The following is a 14,204-nucleotide window of genomic DNA, read 5'->3' on the forward strand; positions in this document are numbered from 1 at the left end:
CGTCGACTGTTGCAACTTCCCCTCGTTTCACCCTTGCCCCGGGGACTCTGCATTACTGTACGAGATCTTCCGCTCACACGCCTTTCCACCTTGTCCGCTCTTCACCCCTTTCCACGAGTTCACGCATTTCACCCCACGCGACCTGTCCGTACACCTGTTGCACCTCCGCAAATACTTCTCCGCAATAACGTCACACGGGTAACGATGACGCTATCGTTTCCTCTATATAGACACTCGCTTACGTATCTTCTTATTTATCTATTGTCACAAGTTTGCGCATGTGAAAAGATATTTTCTACGAGAACAACTAGTACCACGTGCAAGTAGTAGTGGCGAACGAAGCAGAGAGAAGATCGGTGGAACAAAGTGGTACAGTTGCGTAACCTGATTACAAATGGCCACATCGCGTGCGTGTCCGCGCAATCCCAGCCGTTTTCTTTCGTCCGTACCTCGTTGACCGTGGTCCTTTTCTTTCCACCCAAGCGCCAAGAGAACTTCGATCAAATCCGTCCCCAGGAAACGTTCACCGCGGGAGCAGAGCCCCTTCCCTCGGGAGTAAAGCAGACGGCGTGCAGAGCGGGCGATGAAAAGTAGCGTGTAGAATCCGTCGTTCGTAGTCGCCCGTGTTCGCCAGACCCTCTCGAATCGATTGGACTCGCGGACCTACCCTCTCTCGGGGACCATAATGACTGGCGGCGACTCGCGAGTATATTTCTCTCGTCGTTGTCACTGAAGCTCCTTCGCTTCTAGTCTCTATTTGCCAGACCTTTTATTTGAGGTTTTGTTATATCCTATGTATAGCATTATATATTATATTTTATTGTATTATATATATGCTATATCTAGCATTATATATTATAGTTTATTATATTATATATCTCCTATATATAACATTATATATTATATTTTACTATATTATATATAGCATTATATATTATATTTTATTATATTATATATATCCTATATTTAGCATTATATGTTATATTTTACTATATCCTATATTTAGCATTATATATTCTATGTATAATTTTCTGCTTCATTGTACAATTTTTTTATATATATATTCTATGTAATTTTATATAAAACATTCTATAGAATATATATACGTTGTATGTAGAATATACGTACATATGCACAGGCGGTTCCGGAAATCGTAGTACAATCGGTCATACTCTGATTCCACGTATAAAGCAAAAAGCATAAAATTTTTCCATGTGACGTTCCGTCTTCGAAGGAAATCGAGTTTGAAAATTTGTCAGGTGTACTAATTCCAAACGTGAGAACGAAAAGCTTATTCCGAAAATAAATATTACAAAAAATTATGACAAGCGTGAATTTCAACGAAAAAAAAAAAAAAAAAAAAAAAAAAAAAATTTNAAAAAAAAAAAAAAAAAACAATTTCACGAGTCCTTATCAGCGTCGATAATAATTCATGCAAAGACAATGAACAATTTAAATTCACACGAATTTAAACGAAAGAAGAACAGCTCTACTAATCTTCGTCTTTATCTGACACTAATCTCTGCGCAAAGTACAGGGACGTGAAAATTATTTAAAATGAAAGGGAAAGAATTAAGAAACGGAAGAACAATTCCGCGAATTTCTTTCTCGACGCTAATCTCTGCCATCGTTCGTGTAGATTCGCGAGAGAACGCTTTCACTGGGGGACATTATGTCACCGGTGTATGGAGGATCCATGGCGCAGTTAACGGATAATGGCGAACGTCGGGGCATCGAATGTTTTCTTCTCCACGGCGTCGTAGGTAACTCGCGGTCTGGCTGCCCGCTCGTTTTCCCTCTTCTTTTCTTCCTCGTTCGAGGGCCCGTTATATTCTACGTGATCCCATCGCGTCCAGCTGTCGGACAGCTGTGCAGGTGCGCGACGCGAGTTGACGCGCCAACGCGCTTCCATTCCGAATCCGAACTGTCTCTCTTTCTTTGTATATGCTGTATATATATATATATATATATATATATATATATATATATATATATATGTACCAGAAACGAGACGAAAAGAAGAGTGGAACGAAATGTCGCGCGACACGAAAAAAACCTTCTCATCAGGGATTCCGTCCCCACCGGATCTTTCTTGTCCTTCACCTTTCCGCCGCGCATCGATCCGCGCGTAAAGAAGCCTCTTCTCTCCTTATTCTTGCCCCTCCGCGGTCCCGAATCCGACGAATTTCGCTTAATAATAGGAATCATTGTTTCGCCAATTTATCGTTGTTCAATTTAGAAGTAACAGTGGAAAAGGTAATTTCATCTTGCGTGAAAGTTATGTACGATTAACTGAATTAATTGGGTGGAAGATTGAACGAGAATTTTTACATGTAGATAAAATAAAATGTACTTCTGCAGTGTATTTATTCGACGTTTGTCCGAAATTATTCTAAAAAAGAGTATTTATGGAAACAAAATGGATAATAAAATAAGAAATGATTTATTATTTTATGATGGTCAAACAACGAAATAATTTGAAGAAATAATGCAAAACTATTTCAAGATAATTCAATCAATATTAATATATTATACTACTTAAACAATTATTTTCGAAATATTTTGTTCATTCGATACCCACATATCCTGGGTCGTGTACGAACAATAAATTAGTTTGAATAAATATGTTTTGTCAGCTTCTTTGACGACGAAAATAATTCTTCTCTGAACGATTTCATTGTACGAAATTTTCTATTTCATTCGTAAAATAACAATTTTATCGAGCAAACTTTTTATTCAACAACTTTTCAAATACTTTCTGATCTTTATCATCAATTTTGTTGTAGCTGCAACCAGTTGTTATCTGATTGATGTAAGATTTCTTCGAATAAAATTGCTTCCTGTGTTATTTCCAAATTAGTTGAAACAACTCGTTGCTTACTTCAAGTTCCGCGTCTTTTATTTTATTTGAAATGAAATGCGTGCGTGTGCTGTGAATACTGTCAAGTGTTCAACGCAACGCGACTCCGCTTTATTCACGTCGCGGACGACCAACGATCCACAGAAAGGACCTTTTCTCCGCTCTTCGTCTCTGTCACCAGTTCCAGCACGCGATGTGTCTACGCTCGATCGATGACCGATCAAAGATCCGCGAATACCTACAGCAATGGATCTCGCGTCGTTGTTCCAACCTCCGTTACTATACATACAGTCGCTTTTTCGCATCTATTCAGTGTCTCGCGAGCATCGTGCATGTGCGGGAAGGAGCTTGGAAAGACGCGAGACGTGTACGTGTATAAAAGACACTCGGAGATACTTTGCAGAGCTCTGGTTTCTAATTTGCGGGTTGCAGCGTTCAGGAAACGTTAAGGAACAGTTCTTTTTGTGAGCTATTTTTAGTTGAGGATTACTTGAAAGCAGTCGTGCTTTTTGCTGAAGCTTGGAATCGTTTACTCGTAACTTTTTGTTCATTTGTGCCTTTCCTTTTAGGAAGAAAGTCCTATAAGTGATAAAATAAAAGATCTAGATTAGATCAGAACTTAATTATTTTATCATATTAAAAGTGTTTTCTTAAGTAAAGACTGGGGGATCGTAGATTAAAAAAAGGACACTATTCTAAAGAGAAATTTTGACTGCACTTCTGAACACTAGTGACTGATTGAGATGAATATCATGGAACGAAGTAATAGAAATACACAGTAAAATACACGATTTTCCGAAGCTAAGATTTTCCAAACCTAGTATTAACAAACTACCAAGAGAAAGAATTTTCCAATAATCGCACGATAAATCCACCCGCAAGTTTATTATCTCCAAATTTAGAAGAAAGGAAATCAAATTTTTATCTAAATAATGTATTGCCTGCAGATGAACGAAATAAAATGACGGTATCTGCAATCTTGAAGGTCTCCTCCCCTTGGAATTACATCCGCGTAGCAGAAACTGGTTTAGAATCCGGAATTTTTCGAACATTTTCGAACAGGAGCAAGAGTACGAAGCAAGTGAACGTTTGCAAATGAAGATCACGTGTATTCGTGTTTGTTGGCGGAACTGGTTTAGAAGCTCTGTCGATAAATCTGGATCGGTGCTATATATAGAGGCGTTGGTAAAAAGAAAAAAAAAAAAAAAAAAAAAAAAAAAAAAAGAAGAAAGATAGTCGATGGAGAGCAAGCATGCCTAGGATGGATGGAGTAAATAAGCCGGAAGTGGGAGAACAACGAGTGAATCGCGATTTGATATTCAAATGACGTCATTCTGGGGCGTTCGTTCCGGTTAAGAGCGATCGCGAGAGCTCGCGTAACTTGTGTCCGCGGACGCGAGCCAATCGGTTATCGATCTCTCGATAGGAGCACTGAGCCAGAGTCCGGGATATACGCGATCGCGTTGCTCGACGAAGCAGAGACAACATCGTTGCGCGTGATCTAGCTACGCCGTGTCCGTGGATTTATGAGCACAAGCAGATTAAGACCGCGAGCTGAGTTTTTGTGCTAACCTAACCTTGGCGGGTGCGAGGAGTCCCGAAATAAGTCTATAAATGTTGCATACTCTCTATCATTTTTCTCTTCTTCGTCTCGAGAGGAAATCGCTTTGAATCTGTTAAGATCTATGCGCGCACTTTGCAATCTGGCAGCACTGAAACGATCGAGAAACCTTGAGGTTAGATTAAACTTGTAATATAATATTCTTTTTTATTTCTTTCTTTTTTTTTTTTTATCTCGATCGATGAACGAATAAATTTTAAAGATGTGATGTTGCCTTTATCAATTTTGAAATTCGCAGATATCTCAGAACGATAATTCTTTGTTTTGTTGAGTTCTTTAAAACAATCTAAGTGGGTTAAAAAATTGTTCAAAAGATATCTTTACCTCTTCTAAATGATACATTTAACGTTACAAATTTCAAGGTACTTTTCCCGTATTTAAATTCACAGAGAAAAAAAAAAAAATCGCACAAGTATCTCGATTGTAGGTTAATATTTATTATAAATCCCCTCAACATCGAATATATATATATAATCTGTAGTAAATTTCTCCTTATACTTTATACACATGCAATATTTAACGACTGACGTTAGTAATAATACGCTTCAACAGTTTCAAAAAAAAGAAGTTTTCGAATTTAATGAGAGATCCACGCACATGTTCTCTCCTATTTTTTCCTTCAAATGCATTGAAACGAAAAAGATGTTGAAACCACGAGTCGCGAACCCGTTAGAATTACTATGCTACGAAGAATTAAAAAAGGAAAAAAAGGAGAAGAAGAAGTTCTCGATTTTATTTAATAATGGAGTCACACAGCACATCTTCTATCTCATCTTTGCTGATCCCCTGAAACGAAAGGATCTCGAAAGGAAACCGTTTCGGATCGTTCGAGATTGGTGCACGACCCTATCGAATCCTGGACATTGGATCGCGATAAATCCGCTTTATTCCGTTGGCCTGCACACGGTTCGTTCTCTCTCTCTCTCTCTCCTCTCTTCTCTCTGTTCGATTCGCCCCTATTTCCAGTTCTCGCGCTATATCCGTCCTCTTGCCATTGAGGATAAGACTTTTTCTTCGTTGTCCTGGCCTGGCTGTTTGCCTGGCCGGCTCCGGCTGCTTCTCTGCTTCTCTCAATGACCGTACTGCCTCTACACACTGCTGCTCTACTTGAATCTTCTCCTTCTCTCGCTTTTTCTCCATCATCGTTCCATCTTCCTCCCTTTTACATCGTACACGCTACCAACACGCTTCACCACTCGACGCGAAAAGTAACGCGTTCAGGTTGCACACACGGAAAGGAAATTTCCTTGGCAACCTTGATCCTTCCATGTCCGTCGAACTCTCACACCTGGTTACCCGATCTACGCTCGGTGGATTCTTTCGGAAAGGTAGCGATCCGTATCACGATCACGTGGATGTCGATCTCGAAGAGAACAAAAAAATGTCGACTTCAAGAATTCGTTCGTTCGTGAAATTTCTTCCACTTTAAATTTCACTTGAGACAAAGTGTCGCGCCTTGTTCTATGTTTATACATTATGAAATTATGTATTTGTAAATTTATTTTTCGTTTAATGTTTCTATTTATATAGACTATCTGCCCGAATTTCAATTAATAATTAAATAAGTGCCGATTAAATAAAATCTTACTGATTGACTCCACTTTCTTCAATTTGAATACTTACACGAACGAAGAATTAATAGTGAAGGGGAAGGTTGAATGAACTTTTACTATACAAACTACATGTTTCACAATCAATTCACATAAAAGAAGTTTCATCGTATATATTTAAAAATTCCACTTAATTCTGCCATTTATCCTCCAATTTTTATAGTTTAAATCGTACTCTCGTTTTAATAAGCGAGAAATCGTACATACCAAATTGTCATCGTCGTTAAATATTTATCTATCAAGTCGTGCATACTGAAGCTTCTTTCGCGTGTCATTTGGTCGATCGAAAATTATTTAAAAAACTATAAGAAGAAATTGGATCCACTTATCTAATCGAAAATTCTCATTACATGAACGAAATGAAATCACACTTAAATGACAAGGAAAATACATAATCCATTTACGTAGCGTCTATGAATAGCCAAGTAAACAATCACTCGGAAGATTCGACGAGTTAGAAATAGAATTTCACGAGTTCGATAAAAAATTACTGCTACCTCGGATGAGATTTTGGTATCGTTGGGACAGGGGATCCCAAATGGGATTGCATCACGTCGAAAGAATTCCTCGGGTCGAAGCAGCGCGAGTACAAAGGGCTGCTGGCCACAGCTTTCGCCCCATCGGCGCGCTCAACTTTTCGAATTCTCCACACTCGCGCGGCCACGTTCCGATGAATCATTCCGATACGTTTCTCCGGTCTTCGTCACGGTTGCAGCAGCCCCGTCAGACCACCGGACGCGATCATTGTCCGCGGTCTCGTTCGTTACCATTTCACCGTGGCTCACCAGTCGCGCCTATCTATCTATTACGTCTCGCAGATTGCCCACGAATTTTTTTGCCCCTCTGCTGAAAATTGTTTCCAGTCCGTCGAATCATCCGTCTTCGTCCCAACGATCGTCCCAAGATCTTTCATTCGAGAGTAGAAATGAATCTACTCTGTTTTGCCTCGCGGAACCGCCTGTAAAATTATCTGCGGAGGCTTCGACGAGCCACGGAATTTCACGATTTCGCGGTTAATTGCCGCGGAAATGTACACCAATCGGATATCACCGTTCGCCCGGCGCGTAACACGAGAGGATTTACCACGTTGATTTTCTCGAGTGTCTCAGTTTTCACAACTGGGTGAATAATGAAATCGTTTCGCGCGAAAGGCTAAATTTCCCTGAAATGCAATGAGATGAGAGAACGTTACGCGAGCCAGTGTAAAATTGTACTTTGTGGTATAACTTCGTATAAATTTAAAATGAAATTTTTTTCTGAAATGTGTGCTGTTGAACATACACATATATTACATATATAATTTCTAACAGTGCGTTGAACGATTCGTTCTTATATATGGAAAAATAAATCGAAGAGAAGAAAAAGAAACAACAAGTTTGAAAATTTATCAAGTAAAATCCACTTTGTTCTCCGCAGCGAAGATTAGCAGTGAAAATGAAAACAAATTGAAAATCATGGAATTTGAGCCATTGATACGATGGCTCTTTAATCACATTCGTTGAGATTTAAAGAGACTCAAACGAAGCATCGTATGAGAATAATTTATCTGACATTTTCGCGTTGCCTATCATCCAAAGTGGAACACTCTGTATATTATTAATAATAACAGTAACAACTAGCATAGCACCATAATATTAGTAACAACACCGTTTCAACAATAGTTAAAACAGAGACGCTGCCTGGCAAACAAACTCGAAACACGATTCGAAGAATCGTCCTATTATATAGTATAATATATAATTATAATGTTATATAGTATAATTATTATATAATTTAAATTAAAAGAAATTAGTTTAATAATTTCACTTTCTGATCATACTTTTTTTTTATCATTCATTATTCTTGCTCGCACGAAACGACTGTTCCTTCTCTCGTTCTGCTCCTCTTCTTGCCTCTTCCTTATTCGTAACAAACGTTTATTAAAACGGCGGCGTAAATATCGACTGTGACCATCGTAGCTTCAGTTTAATCCGCGTTAGATCCGCGCTACCACGTTGATTTTCTCGAGTGTCTCAGTTTTCACAACTGGGTGAATAATGAAATCGTCTCGCGCGAAAGGCGAATTTCCCTGAAATGCAATGAGATGAGAGAACGTTACGCGAGCCATTGTAAAATTGTACTTTGTGGTATAACTTCGTATAAATTTAAAATGAAATTTTTTTCTGAAATGTGTGCTGTTGAACATTACACATATATTACATATATAATTTCCAACAATGCGTTGAACGATTCGTTCTTTATATATGGAAAAATAATATCGAAGAGAAGAAAAAGAAACAACAAGTTTGAAAATTTATCAAGTAAAATCCACTTTGTTCTCCGCAGCGAAGATTAGTAGTGAAAATGAAAACAAATTGAAAATCATGGAATACGATGGCTCTTTAACACATTCGTTGAGATTTAAAGAGACTCAAACGAAGCATCGTATGAGAATAATTTATCTGACATTTTCGCGTTACTTGCCACCCAAAGTGGAACACTCTGTATAATATTAATAATAACAGTAACAACTAGCACCATAATATTAGTAACAACACCGTTTCAACAATAGTTCGTTAAAACAGAAACGCTGCCTGGCAGACAAACTCGAAACACGATTCGAAGAAATCGTCCTGTTCTCCCTCAAACTTTCGGGACAGCTGACGCAACAAGAATGAAGCGTAGGATAGGTATGCAACATGAGCGCGTATGCAACAGTACCGTATCGCCCGGCTAGTGAAAATCGAGATCTCACGCTCGGCTGGTGGAATCCCGCGGCATTTCGCAAAAGACCAGTATATATCGGGAACAGGTCCGTGACACGGACCCTCTTCTACGCCTTTCTTCTTCTTCTTCTTCTTCTTCTCTCTCTTTCTCTCTCTCTCTCGTTCTCAAGATGAAGGAGGCGCGTGTGTCCAGCAAGCGTGCATTCAGCTCGTACACGCACGCACGCACGCACTCACACGTCCACCTGCGTAACGCACAGGACGGCCTTCGCGGCGAATAATTATGTAGGGGTATTTTTCAGTCGCTGTACTCCTCCCTCTCTCTCTCTCTTTTTCTTTTGCTCGCTCGTCTTTCCTTTCGATTCCCTCTTCAAGGTTCTCTCTCTAGAAAGAGAACTTTTCTCGTTTGCCCGTTCGTAGCCTCTCTCGCTCGTTTCTCGTAGCCCTTGCACACTGTTATAGTCGTCTCGTTCCCTCCAACTGGAGTTGGAAGCGACGACGCGGTGAACTGGTCCCGCAGGCTTCGAAGGAAGACTCGTCCGAGAGTTCGTTCCCCGTTGAACGAGGGATCTGTCCCCGGGACTGGTCCAGAACAGGAACAGGCCGCCCCGGATGTCGACGGAGCCTAGATCGCCAATCTCGACGTGGCGTTTCCTATAATCGTCGCACGCCTGTTGATCGTGCTTGAATGTGCATGAAAATTCACGTGAACTGAGACGATGTGTGAAAAACGGAACATCGTCAGTTTTTCCACCAACTGGAACAGCAAGCTAGAATAACGACGGACGTAAGATGTATCTCTTCAAAACATTTGGAAAAGAATTTCCAGTGTCCTCGATGCACGAAAAGAACTCTAAATAGAATTACAGAAATCTGAAAGCATCGTATTAATTTGATAAACCACCATTACTTTATTGCTATTTATATATATTTAGCAATGCTCGTTGGAAAAATATTTTCCGATTCGTACGATGAAAGAATCTCTCTGGCGATGAGACATTTCTATATATAAATGCCGAATGTTTGCAGGAAATTCAGCTCGACCTCTTTTCAATTATCCTTCTTCTTCTACATTTTCCGCAGAAAATCCGTTTGCCCGTGCTCGATACTTCAACCGCGATAAAATTAATCGAGCAGCTCGTTACCAGCACGCCGTGTAATCTCTCGATAATAAAGGATACTAGGAAACGAGATAGAAAGGCATGAATCGAAAGCGATTTGTCTCGAATATTACGTATAACTCGGAGAAAATCGACGTCTAAATTCAACCCTCTCGTAACTGAATGGAAACTCGATCAATTTATTTAAAAAAAAAATATATATATATATATATATGTACATACATAGCTAAGTCGCAGTTGGAAGACGCGTTCCTCGCGGCGGGAATCGCGTGACGCCGGTGGAAGAGAGGCGGAGGATCGATCGTCCCGAGGGGCAGAAAAATCGTGGCATTAACGCAGAAAAACCGCGGCAATCTCGTGACCATTCACCGACCATTTTTCCCGGATCCCGGTTCCATCCCTCGCAATAACTCATCGCTAATGTCGCTCGTCGCTTGTACCCGGCGAACTGGTTTCGATTGAATACCCCCCTCTCCAACGATTAGAGAGATCGTGTCCCTTTGCCTTCTCTCCTTCTTCAACCACCGTTAATTCCGTCTCTATCCGTACACCAAAGACGAACTTTCCACCTTGTGTCCATGTTACGCGTGCGCGATTCGGCACGTTTTCTCCTTTTTTGTGGCCTGTCCCGCTCTTCATCGCGCCAAATATTGCACGATCGGGTGAAACGACCCAGTCTCTCTGTGTTCCTCTCCTCGCGAAGCTTTATCTCGTTGATCGCTGGCCTTGGATAATTGGACCGAATGCCGGTGCATTTGTCTACGGCCGCGAATATACGTCTCTTAGGCCTTGCGTCCATTTGAGAGTTTCTCTCGCGAGAGTTACTCTCGAGCGTTGTGTCCGTTTCAGAGCAGTTTTGAGAATTTGCACTATCCGAGAGAAACCGAAATACTCGAGAGCTTACTATCCGATAGAACTCTCAAAATCGTTGTGTCCATTTGAGAGTTCATTGCCTCTGATCCTACTCACTGTGGTTTAAAGAACATGAGTGTGAACAGTGGCATCATGAAGGTGCAAAAAATGTGTATCCTCATAGTTGCCCATAATATTTTAAGAAGAAAAAGAATCAACATAAAAGGAAGAGTTCAATTAACTACATTTAAATTATTATATAATATTTATAATATAATATAATATAATATTATAATTAATATATAATTAATAATATTATATAGTATGATTATTATTAGTACATAGCATATAGTATAATTATTATTATATAGTATAATATATAATTATAATGTTATATAGTATAATTATTATATAATATGATTATTATATAATTTAAATTAAAAGAAATTAGTTTAATAATTTCACTTTCTGATCGTACTTTTTCTTTTATCATTCATTATTCTTGCTCGCACGAAACGACTGTTCCTTCTCTCGTTCTGCTCCTCTTCTTGCCTCTTCCTTATTCGTAACAAACGTTTATTAAAACGGCGGCGTAAATATCGACTGTGACCATCGTAGCTTCAGTTTAACCCGCGTTAGAACGTAGGATTCTCCTCTCGTTCCGTGTGGTTTCTTGTCGCAAACGATGGCGGACGGTAGCCCGCGGCGGAAATTCGCGTCGAAGATCTACCTTCCGCGCGCGCACGAGCCTCGAACCCACTTCCTGTCGCTTCTCCTTCTACCGCCGCGTCGAAGCATGTAAGACCAGAGTACGTTACACGAGTCGTTACACTGGCGAAAAAGTTCTCCGCGGTGATCGATAGGAATCAAGCGAACGATTAGTCTTGATTAGACGTTCGAGATCGTGTGCGTGTGTAGCTGTACAGGCGGCGAGGCAAGAACAAATTGACCGGTGCGCAGGTATTTGCCCTGGGTCTATGATCTGTCATGGTTATTTTATGTGGTCTACGAAGCACGCGGAACATTTAGGAAGCGGAAGCTTGAGGAAGAACCTGCTTCAATAAGTTTCATGCTACGTTTTATGCTCTGTGAAATACTTGCGAGTTAGAAATTAGTTGAAATAAAATGGAATTTTTGTTCGTTTGTTCGAATGAGGTAAGTAGAACACATGGACTGGACAAACGACCATTTCTTGTATATTATCTTTCAATAAAGAATATTTTAACATTTATGAAAAATTTCTTAAATATCAAAGCATCAAGCGTATTTGTACACTTTTAGTTAAATGAAATTAGAGAGTATGAAGAACAGTTTTTTTCTTTTATAAATACTTCTTCGTTTTTTGATAGATTATTGAATTGAAAAATTTTTTGCTTTATTGATCCTGTGGAGAGTGGAAAGAAAAGAGCAAGAAGAAGGATACTTGAATTATGTAACGTGTTTACCCGCGTCATTCATTGCAATTGTTTTTTGCTACATCGTCACTTCCGTTGGTATAGCTACACATCAGCGTTTTATAACCGGTGTTTGTCTATTATGTATTACATATCTTCAGTTCAAGTAGCTTTTACTATTACGAAACGGTACAAATTTTTTTTTCTCAATTCTTTGATGCAATTCAATGCTGCATACGTGCAACATTACGTTCGAACAAATTGTAAATATGAGTGAAATTTTAATCCAGGTATGTGTCGTATCCTTTCAACAAAAATCATAGAAATGATCTAATCCTTTCATGAATTATATTTTAAAGTTTCTGTACTTCTTTGATTTGAGATTGTTTCTAAATAAATTACTCGAGCATAGTAAAATGACGCTAAAAAAATTTATTACAAAACCATCGTCAATTGATAACGAAGAATTTGAACTAAGATTCAATTAAAAGTCATCCTCAAAACTCGTCCAATATTACAAACAGCTTAGAACGTGAATTATTTAAGGTTCGTAGAAAAGACTTGGGATCAAGGTATACCAGATGCACGATTAGCAGGTACGCTGACAGATGCAACCCTTTCGGTGGCTCGAGGCAATCAAAAAGAGACCCATAAGCTACACCTTCTTTCGAGAATCCTGCGGATGCCAAGCAATCAATCTGTTTAACCGACGAGAACCAACGCAAGCTGCAAAAGGGAAGAAAAAAAAAGAGATAGTTTAGCGAATAAATTACGCGGACCCACTCAACTTAGACTTAATAGAATCCGAAGTGAAGGAAACAGAAAATGAAAAAGAGAAGGGGAAACATAATAGATTAGACTCGAGTGGATTAGACGTTGACGCGAAGGAGCTGTTAGGATGGGATGCAAGGGTCGGCCACATTCTCAGGGATCGTCGACAAAGGTATAGAGTCAAATTTTCGACCCTTCCGAGCCCGTTATGCGAGATTTGCGGCACCTTGAGTCCCTTTTCGGTCGGCTGCCTTCACCGAGCAGCAGCCTTCACCTTCATAGATTTTTTTCCCCTTTGTTCTTCCGCCCCGGGGGCAACGCGCAGCAGCAGCAGCAGCAACAGCTCCCGAACACTATCCTTCGTGTCCCCTCGCGTCCTCTTCTCACTTATTTTCCCTTCGATTCTCATTCTCCTTCGCGCTTTGGACCGAACGAGCCGCCCTACCGCCTCCCTTTTTCTTTCGTTTTTTCTTTTTTTCGCACGTTCGGCTCCCGTCTGCATTTCTCGATGCTGACGAAGCCTCGTGGCACGCGATCGCCGCGGCCAGGAAGAGATCGACTCGAATATCTCGCCGAGGCGACTGCCTGTCGCGCTGCACATGCGATCTGTCGTTTATAAATATATACATCGACACTTTCGAATTATCGCAGCTCCTTCCTCTGCGGATGTTACTTTGAATTTTCGCGCTAACGCTGAATGAGTTGAGTCTTGATGAAAGACAACATTCTTCTGTTTGAAAGTGCTTCTAGCCATATATAGTAACGCATGTCCGGTTCATTCGTTGCCCTAGAGAACCAGATAGAAATAAAATTTTCGCGATACTCTGAAGCAAGAATTCGATATCCAAGACAGCAAAAATAAAATATTGTAAAGTCTGTCATGTTTCATTACTATAAATATATATAACTTAACTCGGTGCAAGTTTTGTATTGTCGTAGAACCGTCCCGGTGGCTCGATATATGAAACTTTTTTCTACATGTTTGATCGTTAATTGAGAAATTAATTGAGCAACCAAAGGGAAATGTGTGTTTTAATTCGTCGGGCACCGAGCAGTGAAACAACACGTAAGAGTCGCGTAAACACAGTATTAGTAAATCATGTGCTGTAAGAGTATATAATTTTGATTTCGTCAAGATACGAATAAGTGTACTATTAAGTAGACAAAAAGAAGTTTTATTATACAACCTACGCGAAAGAGAAAATAATAGTAACCAGGCTTCTTTCTTCTTTCATTCCATCGTTTGTTTCGTCCATCGAGTTGGTTGGCT

General features: G+C 39.8%; 1 protein-coding gene across 1 annotated transcript in view; it reads left to right on the forward strand.

Moving 5' to 3' along the window:
* The first annotated feature begins 13,046 nt into the window (after nt 1–13,046).
* LOC122530804 (rho GTPase-activating protein 20-like) overlaps nt 13,047–14,204 on the forward strand; it is an 86,113-nt gene continuing 84,955 nt past the window's right edge. Inside the window, exon 1 of the mRNA XM_043658110.1 lies at nt 13,047–13,106. Coding sequence (XP_043514045.1) covers nt 13,062–13,106 — 45 coding nt within the window. The 5' untranslated portion in view covers nt 13,047–13,061. The remainder of the gene's footprint in view (nt 13,107–14,204) is intronic.

This window comes from Frieseomelitta varia, unplaced genomic scaffold, assembly GCF_011392965.1.
Source record: "Frieseomelitta varia isolate USP_RPSP 00005682 unplaced genomic scaffold, Fvar_1.2 scaffold_354, whole genome shotgun sequence".
Classification (NCBI taxonomy): Eukaryota; Metazoa; Arthropoda; class Insecta; order Hymenoptera; family Apidae; genus Frieseomelitta; species Frieseomelitta varia.